Source organism: Eriocheir sinensis, chromosome 3 (assembly GCF_024679095.1).
Source record: "Eriocheir sinensis breed Jianghai 21 chromosome 3, ASM2467909v1, whole genome shotgun sequence".
In the NCBI taxonomy this organism is placed as follows: domain Eukaryota; kingdom Metazoa; phylum Arthropoda; class Malacostraca; order Decapoda; family Varunidae; genus Eriocheir; species Eriocheir sinensis.
The window spans coordinates 22,663,069-22,684,253 of record NC_066511.1 but is presented as its reverse complement, the minus strand read 5'-3'; the positions used below and the strand labels follow the sequence as shown (position 1 = coordinate 22,684,253).

The following is a 21,185-nucleotide window of genomic DNA, read 5'->3' as shown; positions in this document are numbered from 1 at the left end:
CATTATATGAAATTTCGTCACTGGTTTCAATCCCCCGTAGACTTTGTTTTGTTGTGAACTCGCTTTTCGGTGAATCGTCTAATATGTTGCGCCTCAGCACTATTACCAGGTAGCCAGGAGGAGGGGGAGTCAGTAGCGGCCAACCAACGCCAGGCTCCAAGCTTCTTTCTCGGAGCCGCGGGGCAGTCCCATGAAACGTATTCCGGGAAAAGTCCAGCTCGCGGGAAGGGCGCTGTTCCACGGACGGAGTAAACGTTTTTCTCGGAACGCTGGGTCAAATGTTAGATGGTTTCAGGTTCTGTGTGGAATTTCAAAGGAGGCATAACCACAGTGGACGGTAGAAAACATGCCATTGTTACTAGGAACGCATGGCAACGGGCGGTGGGTAGCATCACTTTGGTGAGAATGACATTAATTGGTGAGTTTAACCTTGGGATCTGTTGTTTCTCCACAAGTGTTTAAAAATAAAATAATCAGAAAGCCACACAGTTTTTACACAGTTTTTACGCCACAACTGACGTAATGCTTTTTTTTTGTCGATTCGTCATTAATTAACCGGGTAGCAGCGACGGGCCAAATTTGTGGCTTTACCGTGTACCAGCTATGGGCCAAATTTTTTTTTTTATATATATAAAAAAAAAAATGAAAGAAGCGTAAACTGATCAAATGCGTTGGTATATATATATATGAATGGGGTTTGTGATGATGATTTTTTCTCATTAATTCGCTTAGAGGGGCCTTTAAGATACATGATCCCCGCAGCTACCGGGTTAAGGATGCAGTCCACACCGAGCCACATACGACACAGTGATACACGTGAGTCACGGACTTGTTACTTCGATGAGAAAGGCACCTCCGATATAAGCAAAAAGTTAAAACCTAAAGACGCTTGACTTAACACCACTGACGAACAATGACGAATGCATGAGGAAAGCAAAATCCCAGCGATACGAATGTGGCAAAATACTTTAAAAAAAAATAGAAACGGCTAGTAAAGATGGATAAAGGGAAAACTGATGTAAAGGGTGAAGACAAAGAAGCTCATTTTGACAAAGACGTTTAGTGGTATATATAATTTGCTGCATGACATCATCAGCTGAGGCGGAGGCCAATGGACGTCCGCCAGAACACTATGATTTCCTTCACAACACAAATGAGAGAGAGAGAGAGAGAGAGAGAGAGAGAGAGAGAGAGAGAGCATCTCGTCTTACCTCCAGTTCCTAAAACTTTGAGCAGTTCGAAGTGAGCCATATCCACTCGCCCCTTCCCCGTAAGGTTGACTGAAAGAAAGAGAAAACAGTATTAAAGCATGTCTTGATTATATATGTAGGCTACACCACAACAATGATAACAATAACATTAATACATCTTTATATCCTAAGCATTTTGAATGAGGAGGAGGAGGAGGAGGAAGAGGAGCATCATGATAAGGCGGAAAGATGAGGATGCAGTGCCGGCTGGGGAACGTTTTCGGCACTTTTTGGGTTCGCGGGGCGGGGACGCGCGAGGCCAGTGCGTCGCTGCGAGTCTTGAGGTCTTGCTCCTTGAAACAAAGCATTGCGCGTGCCATTTACGATACAAAGGACGCTGGTCGGGCTGTCTCATTGTAGCTTTTCATTTACCAGCCGCGTAGTTCATTATGCGTAAGTAGTGCAGGCAAGGCAGTCTGGTAGCGGAAGTCATTGTAACCAAGGTAAAAGAATAATAGGCTGTCTCTTTGTGGCTGCCTCCATTTACCCAGACACGAAAAGATGTATAATGCGGAAGTAATGTATGTAAGACTTTATCATGCTTGTATGTTAGACAAAATAAAAACGCAATAAACTATGGGGGGCAAGAATGGTACTAAATAAAAGAGGGTGGCGTGAGTTTCCTTGTTAAGCTCACGGGCAGGTGTTTTACTGGGTCACCTCCTCACCAAGCCGCGCGTGGCCGTGGCTCACCCACCAACAAACACACACACCCCTCTGGGCGTGCGCATCAGTGGCTGACGCACCGTGAGGCAATGCTGAGATATTATGACACACTCCCGTTTCAATGTGGAGTGGAGCATCGTTACCATCTCAGGCCCACTAATTTTGCTCCCGCCGTAGCCTATAAGGACAAAGGACATTGTGAGGAGGAGGAGGAGGTGTAGGTATATAGGTTGTCTGCTGTTGCGGGGTACGTACACGTCGCGTGCAACCTGCCGTCAGAGTTCGAATTCTGGCACATGAAAGGGTGACCTCGATCGAGCTAAATTCTTGACCCACTTACCCGACCTCTTGGTAATCTGCGTCTCCTACACTTCAGTCATGTAGCTGTGCGTGACGTGACCCTCGAGACCTTTTATCACGATGACTCAGAGGCACAACAAGAGAACAATTAAAAGGAAAACCCCGGAGGAAAGATTCACAAATATAATTCTTGGTATGAACTGCCCTTGTCCATACAGTGACGTACGTGTCGAGATTAACGTGAAGGATCCGTTTTGCTTGGAGCTGGGCATTTCCTGTGTTTCCAAGATCTTTTCGTTTCGGGAGTCACGGAGTTCTGACGCATAAGGAAAGTACAGGAAATCCAACTAAGATCTTTGAGCCAAACACTTTCTCGTTCAGCTTCACGCGGCTGCTCGTGTTGATGGAGCGCGCAACTCATTGGAAACAGTGGAAGGACGCATCCATCGTGGCAAACAAAGACAAGAACGGCGGTGAGCAGGAAGTAGGTTAATATCAAGGACAGCCGCCACCAGCTCCCACACGGGTGACAAACATTATCACTCACACCGACTTACCCACCTATTATACCTGCAGCACCTCGCTCGCCCATACACCCTCCCACCGACTACCTTTCTTGGGGGGGTGGGGGAAGCAGAATAGGAAAGAAAGTGTGAAAATCATGTTTAATTAATTATAATCGAAGGTTCAAAGGGAAAATATAACAAAACCGAGTTGGAGAGAGAGAGAGAGAGAGAGAGAGAGAGAGAGAGAGAGAGTCGCGACATAAAATGCGTAATACAAATCAATAGGTAATAAGAGGCGAGCCGCAAGTCAGCAGAGACATGAAACACCCCGTCGCCCTCCCATACAACCACACGACGCGCGCCACCACACCAAGCGATCCCTGCTAACTTGCTCCCGGTGTTATAAGTTATATTATTATTAGTAGTAGTAGGAGAAGTGTTTGTTAATGTTGTTTAATACTCTTGTTACTGACGTTTTTATTACCAAATTTCGTTTTATTAGGTGTTTCTTCACTTGTTCCAGATTTATCAACAGTATTCATCACACACACACACACACACACACACACACACACACACACACACCAATTAAATGCAAGAAATTAGCCATGCAGACAGACCATGACTCCCAGACACCATAAACTGTCCATATTTTTCTTGCTGTCTGTCTGTGTGTGTGTGTGTGTGTGTGTGTGTGTGTGTGCGCGATATTAAAGACAAAAATAGCATGTTTTCGAGAGGACAGGTTTGTGTGTATCAGGCACGGAGCTATGTGGGGTGGCAAGTGTAGAGCGATTGATGGCCGAGGGAAAATATTGACCTTTACAGCGGCGTGTTGGTCCTTAGCAGCCGTGTGTGTGTGTGTGTGTGTGTCGCTGCTTTTGTTGTCGCCTGGCGCTAGCACTTACGTTTCGGGACTAAATAAACCATTGCGTGGTATGTGAGTGATGAAAGATGGTGCAACTAGGCAAGCATAATGTAGTCAGTCTGCGTTATTATTGTCTCATCTGATGTGTATTTGCTGTTCACATTACTCGACCCAGGTACCAAGGATACAGGCTGCTACTTGACCTATATGTCGAAAAATGTTGATAAAAAAAAAAAGTACTAAGGACTGGTGATGAGGGTAACTTTACGGACATGAAAATTATGAACTGTTTTTTTTTCTTTTTTTTTTCTGGCGTGTGTGCGTGTCGAGTCGAGTCACCAAGAGTGAGGCGTGCCGTGTAGTGGGTGTGCAAGGGGCGCCGGGATGTAGCGGTGGTGGTTGGTTTACCGTGGTGACCTGCCGGCTAACGGACAGGTCAGCTGGAGGAGCACTCAGCCGGCATGCCTCTTGGTGCTGCCTCTGGCTGACTACGCTAACCGTGTGGATCATGAATGTGGTGTGACGGGAATGACTCGTCTACTCAACCTCACATCTGCTCTCACTTCACTCCCCAAGCCCTAATCATCGGCGCCTCCTCGGCCATACTATTGACACTCGGCAGCGGCGATGCTTCCGCGGACAGGCGGCCGTTGGCACCTCCCGCCACAGGTGTTGCTCACCTTCACGCACTGGCAGTCTTACTCTCAAAAACGTATTTTTAGGCTGGAGCGACAGGCCTGCCAAGCTGACGATCCTAAAGAGACATGTTTGTGATCAACGTTAGATAGACAAGATGGTGACGAGAACAGCATACAGGACGGTGGTGGCGATGACTGTGATGGCGCTGATAGTAACGACGGCACGAGTGACGGCGGCGACGGCGACGGCGAGATGGTGGTGGAGGTGGCGGGGGCGATGGAGGCCACTGCATGGCTGGGAGAGGCAAGGCAGCACGTGCTGGTCCCAATCAAGGCCGCCGCGCCGCCACCACCTCAGCCACACCGTCGCCTCACTTCCCGCACACTCGGTGGCTCTCCACAACCCCCTCAAGAGTGTGTTCTTCGCACAACACACATAGCCACGCCCCCTTAAATTTTACCACACCTACCACCGCGTAGCGATTCCAGTTGTTGATATTTTAAGGAATATATAAACATTACTTTTACGTATGAAACGTTTTCGTAAGTGGAAAGATAGATATAAAAAGTGCGATATAACTAAAACAAAAATAGATAATGTAACAAACGCGGGAACATCTTGCCCGCACGTTGTTCTGAATGTCATTTACCATTTCCTCTATGTCCACCGCTGCCCAGACAAACGTTACGAAGTAGGCGAAGGAGAGGGTGGTAATCTCGTGAAGCGAAACGAAGCCCTCAGGAACAAATAATCAAATGCGCGTCCAGGAGCTCATGGATACGCGCAGGCAGTCATGCCGTCTCACAGGTGTCCTTCCTTGTGACCTTGTGCGTCCCCTCACCCGCCGCTCAGGGTCTTGCCGCACTCACGACCACTCACGATCCTCGGTGGCTCCTGCGCTTCGGCAAACCTGTCACACAGAAGGGGTGCCGCAGGGCCACCATCCGACCGTCGTTGGGCTTTCACCGGCACGTGTCCTTGAGTTGTGAACTTGTCACCTGCGCCCGCCGCAAGCAGGGGCATCACGTGCACGCCCCCCAAGCAGTCAATGATTACTTAAAGAGTGCTTGTACATAATACATATTTGGTGAAAACGTACAGCCAAACATAGCACATAGGAATGCATCAATATATCTATATTTTGTGTGTGCAGCAGAACACTCTTGGAGGCGATGGCTGAAATGCAGCCAAGATGAAGGGAGAGGAGCCGGCACGCTCGGCCCCAGCCACACGCCCAACGTCTTTAAGACTCGTATACAATGGTTAGGTCACGAATGATACCTGTGTCGAGACGCACGTCTAAGGTAATCAAATATAAATTATCCTGAAATACGTTCGGCATTACTTGCGTGTAATGCAAACCCGCAATAAGTTATCACTTTTATTCAGTGCTAAGGGGCGGCGTGTGGTGTCGAGTGAAGGGCGGCGGAGGAACCCACGACGCACTCTTTTACTATTACGTCTCTAGCCCCGAGCGTCCACCACCCACCAGCCAGTGCCGCCCCCCGCCCCTCATCACGGCACCGTCACTTTTCTGTTGTTCCCTGGCCGCCGGGAGCACCACTCAGTTTCCTAAGGGAGAGTTCAGCTCTTCTGCCAGTTAAAAGCCCCTTAACTTACACGAACACATAATTTTTTCTCATAATATTCACACGACAACACTTCTAAATTTTAATATGAGTAATTTACCTCCTCAGATTCATTCACATTCGATTTGAGCATCTTTGTTCATCAGAACGAGTATAAAAAGTAATACTTTCATTAAGCCCGTACAGTGTGATGGATTAGGAAAAGTAAGTATTTCCTGGTGCACACTGGTCTGAAGGACACGATGGCCCTGTTAGTGCGGTTTATCACATCGTTAGTTATGTATCAGAGCCAGAGCGCGGCGAGCAGGTGAGGCTGGCCCGGCGCGAGGTGGGGTGAGTTCGGCACGCTAGACAGAGAAACTACAGAGAGTAAAAGTTGAGGAGAAAGTAGTGTGACGGCCGGGATGGGTCATGAGAGGAAGGGTGAAAAATTCCCTTGTGCTGGGGTGGTCACCTTCCGTGCGTGGTGGCCTGCTGGCTCAGGGCTGCGGCCTGGGGTACAGTTGGGGGCTGGGGCAAGTCTGCTGGTAATGATAATGGTGAATAGATGAGAAAGCATTGAAAGAGAAGGTTGAACAGTGTTAGCAATCAGATAAGTGCAATCAGCGACAAAGTGGAGCACCGCAGCAGGTGAGGGAGCGAGGTCGAGCGAGGCGGCGATGGGTGTGAGGGTGGGAGGGGGCGGGTGAGAGGCGACGCGTCTGACTGGGCCAGTAGGTCAGGCGAACGAGAGGGAGGCCCGCCTCGGACTAGATCCCTCGATGAAGTAATGTGGCACATTTCCCCAGAGCACGCACCCTCTGGACCCGGGACTCCTTGTGCCAGCGGCCCCGCACAGCCAGGAAGGAACAAGCTCGCTCACAAAGGACCTCAGGCGAGACCAAGTGTGGCAACGAGTCTAACAAGGCAGGTGAAAGGCAATCTTGAGCTGTAAGGTGAACGGGGAATAGCTATGAAACGATACATCCTCATCACAGACAGGTGGCAGCCATTACACATCCACTACTGCCACCGTAAAGACGTGCGAGTGGGATGCAGACGACTCTATACGAAGCAGTTGGCCACAAAAACGTGAGGGAAGAGCGTTAGTAGGTGAAGGGCGCATTGCGCAACCTCAGCCGCCTCTCTTACTTGTGAAAACCTGCACCATCCAGGAACATTCACTCCAGGAGTGTACCACAGCCACGGTGACGCCACTCCTTCAGCCTTGGAACTACTCCCCCTCATCAGTCCTCCTCACGACGCCTCAGCAATAAAAAGGAAAATCGCTACATCAGCTTTCCTATCATCAACATTAACATACTTTCCATTTTTTCCAGACCATGTGAGTTTTGGGGTGCTCAAACTATATGCGAGAAAATAACATCAGGGAGCGATAGATCTGTGGTTATATTAGTCGCAGTCTGTCACGCATCATTCACCTTTGGTGCGCACACAGTCCTACGTCATGTTCACGAGGCACGGGCAGATATGCGGCCAATCACACAAAAATTTGGTCTTGGTTTACATTTTCAATCCTGGAATTTTTCTTTGAGCATGATTCTTGCTGTCATAAACCTGGAAGACTTAAGATGATTTATCGTTGTGGTATAGTCCCGCGACCTGAAAAGTTGCTGTTTGGCTAATCATGAGCGTATATTGGTTCTCCCACGCTAAGTAGGTTAAATCTGCCTGTCGCTGCCTCCACCACTGGCACCGACAGCGTGAAGGCCAACGGGTGTGCGGAGGGCCGGGCGGGTGGCAGGATGCATGTCAGGCACCACTCCAGGGCCTCACCTACATAAGATCTTCCGTACAACCACTGGCATCGCTGGAAACACCAGCAGGCTTTTTGTACCAAGCAAAGGTATGGAGGCAGAGACAGGACTGGCACTTGTGGCGTGCTGGCAACCACAAGATTTGCTCTATTAGGAAACTTTCTCCGCCGAGTAGCCTCCGCTCTCCTCTTTCCTCACTTCAAGCCTAGCTGTCTGGCACAAATATTACCATCCTATACTTCCTAGCTACATGCATCCCCTCTCTTTCATGTTCTTCAGTAGTCGCGTCGCAATAGAGGAGTGTGTAAAGGTCGTCACTGCTACACCTGAAACTTCCGCCTCTACCCTCTCCCGTTTCTCTTTCTGTGCTGTTGCTGCTTTCAATTCGAGGTATTTCACTTTCCTTTTCTCCAACCAGTGCTCGGGGGCTCGCTCACTCTCCCCTGCACCACCTTCGACTCGGCACCCCTCTGGTGTGAGGATCAACAGTCATGGTAAACCAATTAAACAGATGTCGGTTGCTTCAGGCACTCTTGGTTAGAGTCTTACTCATAACTTTTAAAAACAATTCTCGCTGGCGTCAACATGAGCGAATATCAGGATTTGTCTGCTTCAGCGAGTCCTTGAGAGCTCGTTCCACTGACCTACATAGGCCGGTGTAGAATGCCTGTCACGAGGCGCGTGGATTAATATTGTACTTGCCTGTGCACTGTTTGCGTTGAGAAGCGTAAGGACTAAAGGTCAGGATATTGATTAATAAAGTTACATGAAACGTGAAGAGGAGCACGTCAATATTGATGGATGGAGTTAGCCTATAACCACCCCTAGGCGCCTCCTCCTCACCCTCCTCGTCATCGTCCTCCTCTGGCCAGCACTATGGACGTCCTCATCCTCCTCATCTAGCCAACACTGCACGATGACAAGACTTCCCATTGCAACAATCTTTCCGACACGCCACAATTTGTTATAACTTTCACCCCACGCCGGGCGGCACACATGACTGTCACATATCTGTAGGCGTACACGGACTGTAGATTGTGATATGAATACAGCAACAGTGAGCGGGGCAGCAAACATAAACTCGCAAGAATATGGGGGAGTGAGTCATCCCGGGAAACCTTGCGGTGGGAGGGACAGGCACGCGGCGGCCAGCACGGAGGAATCTTGTGAACCCCGCTGCAGCATTGCCTGTGCGAGCTTCCCCCCCCCCCCCCTTCCTGGGGTGGAGGCATCAGCCGTCACGCCTCGCAGTACTGATGACGAAACCCCGATCCAAACCGAGGTAACAAAAGTCTGGGGTATCATACAAAGGTAAAGTTTGAGGTATACGCTATTGCTGTGCGTTGTGTCGGCGCTTATCTCCATCACTTTAGCCTTTGACCCATTACCTACGAACACTGGGCATATGTGGCGGCCGGGCTAACTCATATTTACCTTTCCCAGGGAGGATGAACAGCTGGGTGGGATGCGCACTGACTGCCCAGGCCGGAATCGAACCCGCGCCCGGGGATTCCCACCTAAGCATGCCAACCACACCATGGAAGCGCGTGTATTAAACCGTGTCAGGTCAACGTGGAAGCATATAAGAGTTTCCTCATTTTCAGTGTATCATGCTCTACCACATTACTTGCCTAATGCACAATAATCTGCCTCGGTCTTGATAAGCAATCTAAGTCTTGCTGTAAGCCTAATTCCCCTCCGCGCCGTGCCTGCTCGCCTTGCTGCCCGACACACCTGCATCATCGAACAAAATCAAGACGGAATCAGGTGTTTTCTCGGGAATTAAGGTTTTGTCGCTGCCAACAATGTCTGGCCGTTGTCCAGGCCGCCCGTCACTAAACCATCACCTCAGAGTTGTCTGTATCTTCCAATATTCTTCATATTTCATTATAAGTCAAAATGACCACTGTTGTCAGTGACTTTCAAATCAATATGTCATGAAATGAACTTTTTTTTTTTTTTTCCCATTGCCAGTGTCCTGAATACGTCTGCTTTTCATGTCACGCTCAACGCCGCTGCCACAAGTATGATAAGCCACTGACACCATTCCACACAACTTCCTCGTCCATGATCTGGTGTGCTCGTGTTTAAGTATTTTAGTCACGAGCTGGATGGGGAACGCATCCGATAACACTTTTCCTGTAAATCAGTGTCGGTGAACAGCAAGGCCGTGTGTGAATAAGTAATGTCCTAACGTGAACATCATGTGTAACATCGCCCTGGGCGTAGCAATGCTGTATGCTGCTGCGTAGCCTTTGATTTTGGCACAATGAATCAATCTGTCTATGTTTGTTGGTATACTTGTTAAATGTGTGTGTGTGTGTGTGTGTGTGTGTGGTGTTAAACGTGTCCCGTGCTCGCCACACGCCGCTCCCAGCGCGCGCCGTCCTAAGCTGGTGCCAACATTCCCTCGCGGCAGTGTTGACATCCGCCCAACAGTCCACTCCATACAGACAAACGTTGCATAACATTTACCATGTTCTGCCAAAAACATTCATTTACTTGCGAAAATTTAGAAGTATGACAACTATTCCATGAACTATCATAAACTATGAGAATGCTCGAAGAATGGCTGACTTTGACTGTGGCGGACAAGGACAGCGGCAACGTTCTCAGTGTGACCTCAGCGCCACACCACCCACCTCCTCAAAGGACAGCGCCGCGTGAGCCGGATGACGCATGCACGTGGGCTTCCCGGAGCTGGTAAACGTGAGTGAGTGCGTGTTCCAGGAAGCGCCAGGGAAGGGGAGGCAACAAGCCAACAGAAAACGGTGTCGGCAGGCGAACGTCGACACTTTTTACCTCTCTTCGCCCTCGCCTGACGAGTGGCTTTTGCATTTTGCATCTCGAGGGTGTTCGGTGCGCAGTCGATAATATTTACCATGTACTACAGTGACGACGTGGGTAAGCTCCACCACATCCGCTCACTCATGTCATCCGGCTCGAACCCTCACGGTTTTATTGCGTTTAATATTAATTTACAATAGCGTCACTGTTCGGGCATTTGATTTTGTTAATTGCACACTTCCAACCACAGTTAATGATGAATACGCTCCATAGATGTCAACCTCAGCTTAATATATATTCATCAACACCAATTCTCTCTCTCTACACCCCCCCCCCCCCACGTAGGTCTATTCAGCCTTCTAAGCTAGCATCTACATTCCGCCTATAAACACACGTGGAGGCGGGGGTCGCCTGGGGGGCGGCCAGCACCTGCCACGCTGTACAGGCGGGACTCGTGGGCCATCATCAGTCACCCGCAAGGCTGACGAGTTAGCGGGAGCCTCCTCTGCCCCCACTCCTCTCTTCCTCCACTTCTACCTGCTATTATTGTCAGAGTACATCTTTGTTCTTTGGGTCGCTTCCTTTTAATTTTCTCCAACTGGTGGAATGAAGTTGTAAACTTCCTTAATGCTTAACGAAGAAGGCAGATAAACGTCAACCTTTGTTTTATTTACCATACTGGGGACAATAAATCTTCCGGAAACTAAGGTAAGGAAACCTCTGTTGCAGCGCCCTGCAGCGCAGCGGTGGACGGGGGGATAAAGACATTTCCTGGTATTGCTGAGGGCACGGCCCACCCACTCTCCTCCCCTCCCTTGCTCCTTCTCGGCCTCGTCTTGTTCGTTCTTGGTCTCTTCTCATACCTGCATTTAAGTATCAAATGCCAATGACCCAGAGATGCGTTAGCTACAAAGGAGTGTTAGGAGTCGGGGCTGACAAGTCCTCAAGAGAGACAGAGGAGGGTGAACTGGTCGCTTGTTTCCACACACAACCTTTTTTTTTTGTCACCTACGTCTACTGCGTGGACGTCGCGAACGTCTCCTTTGTGCCACGCATACCTTCAGCAACCTCCATTGTTCTGCTCGGGTGGCAAGTGAAATCTTTCCAGCTCAGTGATCTCAGTCATGGCACCTATCACTTGCCTCACACCGCCTCTCACCGCGCCAGCTGCAATTTTGTTCCGAATGACACGACCACTCACCATCCTGTTACTTAACGCCATTGATCGGTGAGGAAAAAAAACTCAAATCGCAGGTATTTTAGTTCACACACACACACACACACACACACACACACACACACACACACACACACAAGCTCGGGCCATCGCCAAACTTCCCTGTGACGCAACAGTGAGGTATTTCCCCGACGCCTCGACACACAGCAAGAGACGCACTCGTTTGCACAAAGTCGCGGGCAGACGAGAGGTAATATTTGAGCCACCAATGCAGCCGCGAGCGGAAATAACCAAACTTACAAACTTTCTGCAGTCGTGATGTGCCAAAGAATCAATAAACGACCGACTGAGATGAAAGACACGGCTGAGCGATACACGGGCACAAGTAATAACAAAATCACGAATCACGAAGCTGCACCACCACCTCCATAACTCGAAGGCGAGTATCAATTAAACGCAAGGAGGAGCCGCGTTGGTGTGTCCAATGAACCCGCCAGTCCTGGCCGCATGACGAGGGCAGGACGGCAGCGAAGGTCATGGGGTCACGAGTAACCACCACCACCACATCCTCTGGGCTTCACCTTCGTGATGACGCTTCCGCCAAGTTATAGATATGAATATATTTAGCAACCCATCCATTTCGTATCGTCACGGCTACGAATAAAATCAGTCAAATAAATGAAGCTGCTTGCAGTCACACACCATTTCCGGATACGAGGCAGGGAGGGGCGGCGCCACACCCCGCGGCAGCCAAGTAACAACCACAGTGTGGTAACAACGGGTGGAGGAGGGCGAGAGTGGAGGAGGATCTCGCGCCGTGCAGGGCTGGACGACGCCCCCCATCATCAAGCCAGACCAGACGGCGGCACGGGTCAGGGCCAGGGAAGACATTACACAGAAAAAAAAAACTTCAATATATATTACAAATAATATAAATTTCGCAGAAAATATTTTGTAGGGGTAGGTCATTGGTCCACATTTTTCTTAATTCTATTATGTAATATCAAGCAATGTATATTTCGTGTTTTATATATATAGACATTTTCACATCGCAAAATAATAAATATGACTGGAATGCGTAACTTGGTATAGGAAGCAAATGGAATGATGCTTCTGAGGAGTCATGGCCTCGCGGCGCCAGTCATGCTGAAGGAAGAACTAAGAACATAAGAACATAGGGAAACTGCAAGAGGCCGGGTGGCCTACACAGGGCAGCTCCAGAATCCCCCCCACTACTAACGGTGGGTGAGGTGTAGTTACAGGGGTTACAGGTAGAGGCTTGATCCTCGTTATACCGGCGGTACTAGGCAGGCATCCAGTACCCCGTCACCTTACTGCACCCACACCTCACTGCCACCTGTCGTCCTCGTCCATGTAGCTATCCAGTCTACTCTTAAAACAAGCTATCGTTCCTGCACTAACTAAGTGATTGCTGAGTCTATTCCATTCCCCCAACACCCTATTACTAAACCAATGCTTGCCTATATCTCTCCTAAATCTATACTTTTCTAATTTAAATCCATTACTGCGAGTGCTATCCTGCTGGCTAATTCTCAGTACTTTACTTATATCGCCTTTGTTGTAACCCTTGACCCATTTGAATACTTCTATCAGATCTCCCCGCACTCTTCGTCTCTCTAGTGAATGTAAGTTTAGATGTTTCAGCCTATTTTGATATGGGAGGTTCCTCAGCCCTTGAATCATCCTGGTCATCCTCCTCTGAACTGATTCTAGCAAGTTGATGTCCATTCTGTAGTGTGGGCACCAAAACTGGACAGCATAATCTAAGTGTGGCCTAAGAAGGTGTGGGCATGGAGGAGGTGGACGCCATGGTGCCGGGCGGCCTTCAAGACTCGCGTCAACCAGAGGCGGCTCGTTAGGGTCACCGATGATACTCTGCAAGCTGGTGTCACTCGACCCAAGGATGCCCCTTGACTCGACCCTAGTGTGCTTAGTGATCATGTTTGGAGGTTCACCGCTGTTAGCACCGGTCTTGTTCGGCGGGTTATAAACAATATAAAAAAAACTATAACGAAATGTTTAAGCGTATACGTATAGCAGTGACATGAATGTCTCCAGGGAGGTTAAATAAAGTAAACCTCCTCAGGAGTCACCAATAAAACAAGTAGTGGTTCCAGGGAAGCTTTAGTGTTGTCTTTTCTGATGAAGAAATAAAAAGTAAAACTAAACACAGATTCCTTTCTTGATGTTTGCCAGCTGTTTAAATAAGACTCCTAGCAAACAAAGCAGATATTGCCTCTGGGCCTTAAACAAACACACGGCGTCCGGCCTGGTGTGGTTTCTAAGCTACGTGTTGCTGCTGCTCACAAAGACGTTAAGTCTGACGTGCCACACAACAAGGTATGGCCAAGGTACGGCTTTCCTTTCTTTGGAAAAGCGACACGGCTTTTTGTGTACTTCAAAGATCTACTGGGCACGGTTGCCGAAACAACCAAACTGGTATACGTGGAATGAGCCAGTCGCTTGAGACTAATTATGGAGACAAAAGACCTGAGCAGGTAGCTGTGTGAGCCCCTCTGAACGAGACCTGACTAACCAACCCCGCACACCTGCCGGTCCGCCCCGCACAGTACACTTGACGCTCGCACACCTTCCAACCTAAACGCGTGTACCTTTGTGGCACCACTCTCCAAGATTCGAATGTGCATGGGCTCTATGCACTATAGTACTTCGAGGCTCAACAAAAGCCTCTGGGAATACGGGGTGCGTACCAAAGCAGGAAATGTTGGGAGCCAGGAATGGCCTCGAAGGCAGGACCGTGGCCTAGAACACTTTCCAAAGTCAGAATAATCCAAGGATTTGCCCTTTCATCTCTGAAGCGCCCACAACACTTGTTGAATGACATGCATTTTAGGTGTTAATGTTTATATTTCAACATTGTCTCAATACTACAAGTCACTTCGTACGCGTTGCATTGTTTAGTTTTCAAATTTGCATTTTACAGCGATCATCTCGAGATGATGGCGTTATATTTCCTGAACGAATAGAGACGAAACGGTGGCCGGTGGCCCGCCAGGCGTGAAGAGAGAGAGAGTTGTTCACGAGAAGACAGACTTGGGGAAGTAAAAGTTAGTGTGGACGACAATAGGCTGACGGACGCCTAGCATGGGTGAGATCCGCGGCTGGACAGCTGCAGCTGACGTAAGACACACCCACCTGGCGGGGACTAAGTTGTGGCCCGAAAGGCACGCAGGATGAAGCAGCCAGGACACGTAAAAAGTTTTCATCAAGTTTTGAATGAAAATCAGTGACCGTGACTTCTGAATAATAATAATAATAATAATAATAATAATAATAATAATATGGTGATGTTGATAACGTAATGATGATGGTGATGATCATATGATGTTGAGGAGGATGAAGGTGAGGACGACGACGACGACGACGAAAAAGTAGAAAGCAAGACGGACATCAACAATATGGCACACGCGCGTTGGCTCGCCGGGTGGTCAGTGGCTGGCCACCTGATGATTATGAGGCAGCGGACCCTTCCCCTGCAGGCAGCTTCTCCCTCCTCGCCACCACCTGCACTCACAACAATGACAAGAACAAAGACAACCGACAGGAAAGTCACTAGCGTATTTACCTTTGTCCTCGTCCACCTGGTTGTTGTTTAGGACGTCGCTGTTGGTGCTGCTCGTCCCGGAATGTTGATGAGGGTAATGGAAAAAACTATCCATGCTGAGATCTTCGTCCTCTTCCTCCTCCTCCAAGATCCCTAACCCTCCACCAGGCTCCTCTGCTGTCCTGTGCACGCCCATGACGGCTGCTTCTTGTCACGATGGTGGCGGTGAAGATGGGCTCGCCGAGAAAGCCACACTCCTTGTTTTGGTCCTGAACGTGTGGGTGCTAACGATGTCAACCCGAGCACACGACGGCTGTTGTTACAAAGCCGTCAGTCTAAGCTGCGCCGGAGGCAGGAACAGGTGGTTGGCTTTGGTGGATCACCCAAGACTCTCACCAGCAAAACGTCAGACCAACACCTTCAGCACCACCTGTAGGCTTCTACTTGTACTCTCGTCAGCGTTCACTTAAGACTCAAGCACTGGAGTAACCTTTCTTTTCAATGTTTGCATGAAGCATGTTATGGTTCTGTAGTATGTTTGCGTGTGCTGCATATACAAAAAAAAAATACAAAAAAACAAGATATAACACGATGGATTCAACGAGGCTTTTATGCCACCTAATGATATGCTTTCATAGCTCACCCGAACACTCTAAACAAAGACTACAAAGGCGCGCCTGATAACCTTCTCTTTGTGATCATGTCCGATAACCGATCTTGATACTCACAAATGCACAGTAAAGTATCAAACTACCTTCCCTGACATAATGAGCCTGGCCACTAAGCAGTCTACGGCAGTAAGATGGAGAGACTATCCCGGGGGAAGGGGATGGATGAGGGGGTAAGGGAAGTGCCTGGCAGTGAGAGTGACCCTGACGGTAATACAAACATACTATCTCAGTGACGCGACCTCTGCAGCATCTTGCAGCCATGTTTCTCTCTGAAGCCTTGATCTTAGGGCTGCGGGAGGGAGGAAAGGTGGAGGGGGGTATAAGAGGTAGCTAAGGGAATGGCACAGATGTTCAGGGGAGAGGCCATATGTCACGCACGGAGCTTCTGTCTAACTGTACGTGATCCGTTGTCTGCCGCCCGTATGAGGAACTGTGCCGAGAAAGTGGGTCATCTGTGAGCAGCGGCGCCCGTCCCTCGCTGCTAGCGGGGCTGCCACGAGCACCCGGCCTTCACTTTTTCCCACCATCACGCACACCTTTCATCCCTCGCCAACGCTCAGTTCCATCCTTACACCTTCCCCTGTTCCTCATGACGACGTAGAGGTGTGCCTGGACGGGGAAGGAGAGAGAGAGAGAGAGAGAGAGAGAGAGAGAGAGAGAGAGAGAGAGACAGTGTGGGTGGAGGGGGATAGAAGCAGCAGCATGAGTGGGCCGAATGTGTGTGTCGCCTGCTGGTGCCGCCGCCTCCTGCACCGCCTCACATCACATCTGATTCTCTCTCTCTCTCTCTCTCTCTCTAACCTAACCTAAGTGGCCTTTATTTTTGTGGAAGCTCGACTATGCAAACTTCCTGTCCCTAGAATCACCACGACAGCTGCTGCACTTGTTGGCCCTGACTGTCAGGGAAATGCACCTCACACGAGGTCACGAAGCATGTCTCCCTCTGCCTCTGTGTCGCGCCTGACTGATGGGTGAACGAAACCAGACAACGGTAACAAAGAACCTACTTATCACTGCAACGCAGCCTTTTACCCCCACAAACAAGAGAAGAAAGGATCGCTATGGTTCAATCAACAGCCCTCACTCTTCCTAAACCAAGTGTAGGCACGCACTGATTAAACATATTGATCATGATAGCATAAGAGGGGTGGCTATGATGTTTTTCGTGGCCAGTCTGCAACCATGCCACGTCTGCACTCTCATCGTGTGTCCACGGCACCCTGGCACTGCCCTCTCGCACTTTTGGCAGACCACCACACGATCAGATACGTCTTTTCTTTGCACCACAAACACCACAGACACAATATTTGGTTTCCATCGTCCTTACGATTCAGATAAATGCACCGTATGGAAAGCCGCAGCTCCACCGACAGTAACTTGGAGCCGATCAGCTGACTACTGACTGAAACAGCTGAGTGTCACAACACGACCACCTGATACGACGGCGGTTGCCAGATCGTTCTATTTCCCCAGACACTCCATGCTCCAAGGGAGACGAAAGTATTACCGTATTACCTCGTCTGTTGTTTGGTTTTGCAATTTAAATGTATATGATATGCATTTCTATTGTCGTTGTTAAAGAAAAACGAAGAAGAGAGGAAAAGATGAGGCAAAATATCTGGCGAGACGGTGTATGGAGCGAATGGCATCGATCGCACGTCTGGCAGTACACACGAAATTACTCGGGCGCTCCCTCCCTTCCACCCTCCCTCCCTCCCTCCCTGAGCGTGAACAGCAACAAACACAGCAAGGCGACGGGGTGTGTATGGGTGGAAGATGCATAACATCGTGCACGAGCTTCGCAACACCAAGGAAAATATAAAAAACCTAAAGGATGACATGAAAGTACGAGTTTACCAATGCTACGCGCAGAGAGAGAGAGAGAGAGAGAGAGAGAGAGAGACCGCCATAACACATACTTATCACGCCATGCTAACGAAACTCATCACTGGTTCCCACTTTCGCGACGGCCGTGGAGCGTGAGGCCACCACCACACTTTCCACTTCCAATCTCCTGCCGCCCTCGCCCAGCCGCCCCCCGCCTCGCCGCCGCCACCAAGTCTTCTGGGAACTGACCCGCCCCTAACCGCCCCGCCCCCCGCCCCAAAGCATGGTGGAGAAAAGGAAAGACCAAAGAGACGCTAACATGTTCGTACCACAGAATTAACAAGATCACTCATGTGGCCCAAGACAAACAGGGTGAAAAAAAAGTATACAAAGAGAGACAAAGGGGAGAGGGGCAAACAGACAGACTAACAAATATATAGTCAGACAAACAGTATCTACAAAATACCCAGGTTTTATAATCTAGCAAGCATGCATTGAGGTCAAATCGTATACGTGAAACGAGTTTTTAAACACTTTTGGTCGGCAGGTCCCCTTTCGTCCAGCTGCCGAGTGAGCGACATGGCTGCCCAGAGCGTGTTGGTGCCTCTGAAATGCACTCTTTACTTTCACTCGCGCTGGCAGGTTCCGGGGAGAAAGTCTTGCTCGCTCGCCCGTCCGCCTCCACCATCTACATAGAACTCCCTCACTCCGCTGGCTGTGTTGTGCCCGCCGCCCCTTCACCTACAAGTACACATTTACCTCCCTCAGTACGGTGGCTGTGTTCTGCCCGCCGCCCCTTCCCTCCCCTTCACCTCCAAGTACACATATACCTCCATTAACGCAATCTTTGGCTCTCCGATATACATTCATTGCTATAAACTCACCTAATTACATATACGAAAAAGAGGACCACCTCCCACGCACGGTGACGAGTTTACGATCAGAATATCAGGAAGGACAATCGCCCATCATAGCATGCCAGAAGTTCTCAGGGCTCGTAAAGACCCCCTCATTCTATTTAACTTTTGCACTAAATGTAACTTGCTCTATGTAAGAGATTAAGATAACACCAGCCTAGGCAATCTTATCCAAGTAACTAAGCTAGGGCGACGAAGTCTCTCTCTCTCTCTCTCTCTCTCTCTCTCAAACAACTGCCAAATGCGGGGCCAAACTAAGTTCTTGTGGCCCCACGCCGAACCCTTCGCGTGGAGCCACCTGCCACCTGGCCCTCGCTCGGCGCCATAGAAAACGAACAGAAGCGGCACCGAAAACGTCCGCTACAATGCGAGGGAGGACAACACTGCTACGATTAGAGGAACATTTTTGTCTGCGCGGCTCCACCCAAGTTCTGTCTTTCGATGTGAAAATTAAACGTCTTCACACTCCTAGTAATGAAAAATAGGTATCCCATGCTTCTAAGTAAAGACAGCGGGCTGGGAGTTGCCAATACAAGAACAAAACGTGACGAGTTTCAACACATGGTGAGCCAACGGCCGTTATCAGTGCTGGTGTCGACATGATTAACAGACACGCCACCTTCGAAACTTTAGCAGGTACACAATCATTATTATCAGGGGATCTTGTTTGCATTACAGGGATTTCAGTATGTACTACGTGTAACTTTGGGAAATAATCCACTCTCATGATAGTGGGTCGATTTGGTTGGATGTAACTTTAGTTTGTTGAACTCATGTATAGGAAGAATATCTAGGAATGTGTTAATCGAAGAAAAATGCTTTCAATACGACTAAATACACTACAACTCAGAACCTACTTAACCCAAATGATAACTTATTTACATTTACTCTTGTTTGATAATCAGTCGAAACGATAGTCTAGAAAATGCATTTTCCGTTAAACATCGCCAACAATAACGATACACAACATAACCGTTGAACAGAGGCGAACAAACGTTTCACCGAACTTGTTAGTGTCAAACGTTTCACCGAAAATGCTGTCGAGAAGCTTTACGTTTCCCATAAAAATCAACCGATGGTATGTTAATTTTTATCGTGGGAGACAAGAGGAATATGTGGTGGCAAGGAAGGGTGTGCAGTGCCGAGGGAGGGGCGGGAAGGAGGAGCCCGGCGGAAGGATGGCTGAGTGACCCCGGCAGTGTATTCCGTTAGCCACCTCCACGTTTTTCCCACCGGCACCACCTCCACAACCACCCACTGTATCGCATTCACTCCCCTTCCCACCACCATCACACCCAGCAATACCAAATAGTACCGCTTCCACGTAGGTACGCTTCTTCCTTTACCACCGTCACTAACACCACCAACAAGAACAGTACCACTTCACCCATATTTTCATCACCACCACCAGCAATATACTTATAACATCCCCTCCCCCCCTTCATATTACCCCCACCCCCTAACCACCACCACCACCACCACCAGTACCGCTCTATACCATATTTTCACCACCACCAGCAATATACCACCGCTGCCAACACTAACATATCCCCTCCCCCCTTCATATTACCCCACCCCTTCACCACCATCACCATCCCCCTCCATAATGACCCCCTATCACACATCCCCCCCATGTTTATCACCACCACCGGCAACACTTGTGACCCTTACCACCAAACATGCAAGTACCGTTCACTGCTACCTTCAGAACCCCCGCCACGAGAATTATTATGAAACTTTGCCCTGTTTGTATACCAGTCCATTGAAAGTTGAAACCCATGTCACTTTAGCATCACAAGTAGACGGCCTCTCAACTACACACACACACACACACACACACACACACACACACACACACACACAAAGGAAGCTCTAAGAGTCACTCCCGTCATGCTAAGGTGAGATTCATAGTGCTCTCTCTCTCTCTCTCTCTCTCTCTCTCTCTCTCTCTCTCTCTCTCTCTCTCTCTCTCTCTCTCTCTCTCTCTCTCTCGTACTTTGGGTAACCACTTTCACAATCAGCACCTACATACAGTGACAATTACGAGACTTGGGTGATGAAATGAAGAAAAAAATGCTATACAGTAATATTGACAATTGATACAACACCGATGCCACGATATCATGCTAGTGATGGTGAGGGCGAAGCTGCGGGTATGTGGCTGGTCGAGAAATGAGGAAATGGCGGTGACGGGGTTGCTGTGTAATGCATCAGTGCAGGAGAAAGTGGGAGTGGGAGTCTACGAGAGGAAAAAAAGGATGACTTGAATTTTAGTACTTTCATTATGAGGTTGGACGCGAAAAGTGGGGTGGGGGTGAAGTCTTTGCATCCCTTCTATAAACTTTGGGGTATCAGACTACTATGAATATGTTCGTAATGATGATAATGAGCTTGAACTATTTGAACACCAAGAAAATGTCACACTGCGGGCAAAGAGGAGTGGAACAAACATATCTAGATCGTGCAAATGTCAAATAAATAAAAAAAAGATCATATACGCTTACTGTTACTGCTTGGGTCACACTGGACAAAGAGGAAGAAAACAAACATATCTAGATTGTGCAAATGTCAAATAAAAAAGGAGAACACACGATAACTGTTGATGTTCGGGTCAGGGGTCACGGCGCCGCAACTATACAGCGGGG

The 21,185-nt window shown here is 48.9% G+C and overlaps 1 protein-coding gene across 5 annotated transcripts in view; it reads right to left on the bottom strand.

The window, feature by feature from the left end:
- LOC127006732 (ribosomal protein S6 kinase alpha-5-like) overlaps positions 1–21,185 on the bottom strand; it is a 57,223-nt gene that overhangs the window by 15,714 nt on the left and 20,324 nt on the right. For 3 of the 5 annotated variants that reach the window (XM_050877010.1, XM_050877018.1, XM_050877035.1), the window contains one exon: positions 1,212–1,280. In XM_050877010.1, the coding sequence (XP_050732967.1) occupies positions 1,212–1,280 (69 nt within the window). Of the gene's footprint in view, positions 1–1,211; positions 1,281–6,949; positions 6,984–15,146; positions 15,673–17,123; positions 17,250–21,185 lie in introns of those variants that run through there. The other 2 variants (XM_050876999.1, XM_050877026.1) reach the window with 2 other exon arrangements.